The sequence below is a fragment of the Otolemur garnettii genome, unplaced genomic scaffold (assembly GCF_000181295.1).
Source record: "Otolemur garnettii isolate 467f Iridium unplaced genomic scaffold, OtoGar3 scaffold00195, whole genome shotgun sequence".
Classification (NCBI taxonomy): domain Eukaryota; kingdom Metazoa; phylum Chordata; class Mammalia; order Primates; family Galagidae; genus Otolemur; species Otolemur garnettii.
In genome coordinates, this window is record NW_003852590.1 from 1,757,511 (window position 1) to 1,760,235 (window position 2,725).

General features: G+C 36.8%; 1 protein-coding gene across 1 annotated transcript in view; it reads right to left on the bottom strand.

The window, feature by feature from the left end:
• The window catches only part of COL5A2 (collagen type V alpha 2 chain), a 136,810-nt gene that overhangs the window by 55,432 nt on the left and 78,653 nt on the right, over positions 1–2,725 (bottom strand). The window contains exon 7 of the mRNA XM_012812200.2: positions 429–539. Coding sequence (XP_012667654.1) covers positions 429–539 — 111 coding nt within the window. The remainder of the gene's footprint in view (positions 1–428; positions 540–2,725) is intronic.

The window sequence follows — 2,725 nt, forward strand, 5'->3', positions numbered from 1 at the left end:
GGAAAAAAAAGTTCTTACATAAGCTGCATGTGGGCCCACAGGCCCCAGGTTGGACACCCCGGTAGAGTATACAGATTTTGTTAGCACTCTGGTCTAGAGAACAACAGAAGAGTTAGCTATTTCTCTCTTTTCCAATTGTAAGGAGAACAGTGTCAGTTGTCTTTTAGAATTAACAGAAGAAACAATGTTCATAGAGTCAAGAACTGACGGTGAGAACTACAAATAATTTGGAGCAAGGTTTTTTTTATAAATGCTACTTTGAATTTCTCAACAATCTCCTGTGTATTTATTAGTTTTATTGTTCGTAGTGGTTTTGCATTAGAGTCAATGGGCATAATTTAAGATCATAACATTATGTTAAGAACATAACACTATATCGATAACGTATTGTATCACCTCTCTAACACTGGGCAATGCGCACCACTCACCCTACTCATGCCGTCTGGTCCTGGGTGGGATGGATGTCCAGGAGGCCCAGGAGAACCAGGTTGACCAGGAACACCTGGTTCTCCATCAATTCCCTGAGGACCACGAGGACCCTGTAAAAACAAGCCCAGGGAAATTAGAGTCTGCTGCCAAACATATACTTAATAAGACCCTAAAAGCATAGACTTGATCTTCATGGCAATGGAGTGTTCTTTATTTTAAAAATAAATGACAATCTAGGCACCTAGGGTAATTCACCAGCTATGTCACACTGTGGATTTCTGCACTGGTCAGAGCTTCTACGGTTAGGATATGGGCTGGGTAAGAACTTTACTTGATGTGTTCAACCCCAGTAAGTACCCTTCTTAGAATAATTATAAAATTGCTTTCAGTTCAACAGTATTCCAGAATTGGCTTCCTTTTTTGATTGAATTCTGGTGTTCAAGGATATTTAATCAATGATTTCTAAATTCACTTACCTGTCTTAAATTACAGTTAACTGTGCTTATGTCTGCTTAAACTCCCCCTCCCCTTAAAAAAGATGAGAGCTGATTGGCTCTGGTGGGTTTTTTCATCTTTCTAATTGTTTAGTGCTTTACATAGCTCCTAGTACATAGTAGATAATCAAGAAGTTCATATTATGTTGACACATTTCAGTCTTTTTTATTTCTTTAAGTCTTACACACTTTATATTCCTTCCCACCCTCAGGGGCAGACTAGACCAATGAGAAATTAGAGGCAAAGGCGCTGTGACCCAGCCAAGGCTAGTCCTCAAAGGAGTGAGCAATGGTTTCCAGCTGCCAAATTCCACCCTTCTAACCCACATTTTGAAGGCAGCTTGGGGAACAGCCACGTCCTCAGTTCTGGAAATGCTTCATCCCATAACCTCATCATTCCCACAAGACATGTTAAGTATTTTCTGGCTCTTTAACCCTAAAGAGTCTTGACAGGCTTTAAAAAGAAAGAAGCAAGAAAGTCGCAGGACAATATACTTTTTATAATTAGAAACAGGGATCAAGAAAAATATGGTAAAATGTAGTTTAATAGTAAAAGCAGCTTCTCCTGATTGAACATGAGAATACACACCAGCCCACAGTGAACAATTCACAGCTGATCGTACAGAGGGTGTAATGCAGCCAAGCCCAGATAGTGGAGGCCAGTTTGCATATGATGGTGTGTGGGAGGGTGGCATAACAGCCACTCAGAAATTTAATTATTTTAACATATTCAAACATTTATATACATATGTTTGCTTCTTAGAGTAGTGGGACAAATCATCAAATTTATTTATTCAAATAAAGGCAGATAACTTAGACTGAAAAACTCACATTTAAGAAAATGATTTCTTAGAAAACTTATCTTTTAAAAAGCAAAATCTGGGTGGTGCCTGTGGCTCAAGGAGTAGGGCACCAGCCCCATTTACCAGAGGTGGCAGGTTCAAACCCAGCCCTGGCCAAGAGAAATCAAAACCCTTCTGTCTCTTAAATTACTGACAATTCACTCTTTTCGTTATATATAACAGAAACTGATTTTAATTGCTATCTATGACTCTTAAGTCATATGAATGCAAATAACATGAACTAGAAACATATAGTCTATAGCATCACAGACAAGTAGTCTAGTTACTCTTAGAGCCTTGGGGGGCAGGGAGAGTCTTAAGGTGTTTTTGCAATGTTCTATTGCTAATTGATAACTAAGTATCATTATGTACAAAAAGTCAACTAACATATAATCTCTTACCCCAGTGAGATTTCCAAAGAAGAAATAAAAAACTACATTTAATGTCAATGAGAACAGAGAGACATCTGGGTAATATTAACTATCCAAAGAGATCGTGTCTTTTTCCTGTCCTCTGGGGTTAATAATCATATCTCAGACTCTGATCCAAAGATTTTTTTCTTTGACTTCACTATTCATTATTTTCCCCTACTGAATTCCCTCTAAATACATTATATGATTTATTCTTATACAAACAGAGTTTAAAATTAATAAAAACTTCCAGAACTTATCCAAAATAAAGTGGACATAAACAGATTTCAAGTGAGACTATGAAAAACTAGCATTGGTACTGATAATTATTGGAAAAATTATAATTTGACAATTCATTAAAAATGTATTTTATATATATTTAAAGCAACTTAATCAAATAATTCTGATATCGTGGTAAATATATTTATCATCATTTTTTCCCATCCCTGGGATCCAGTATCTCAGGCAGTAATCTACAATAACAAGTACTCACAAACTACCACTAGGTGGCAATCTTTAAACACCCACAAGTAGGAAAAAGATTGATGAC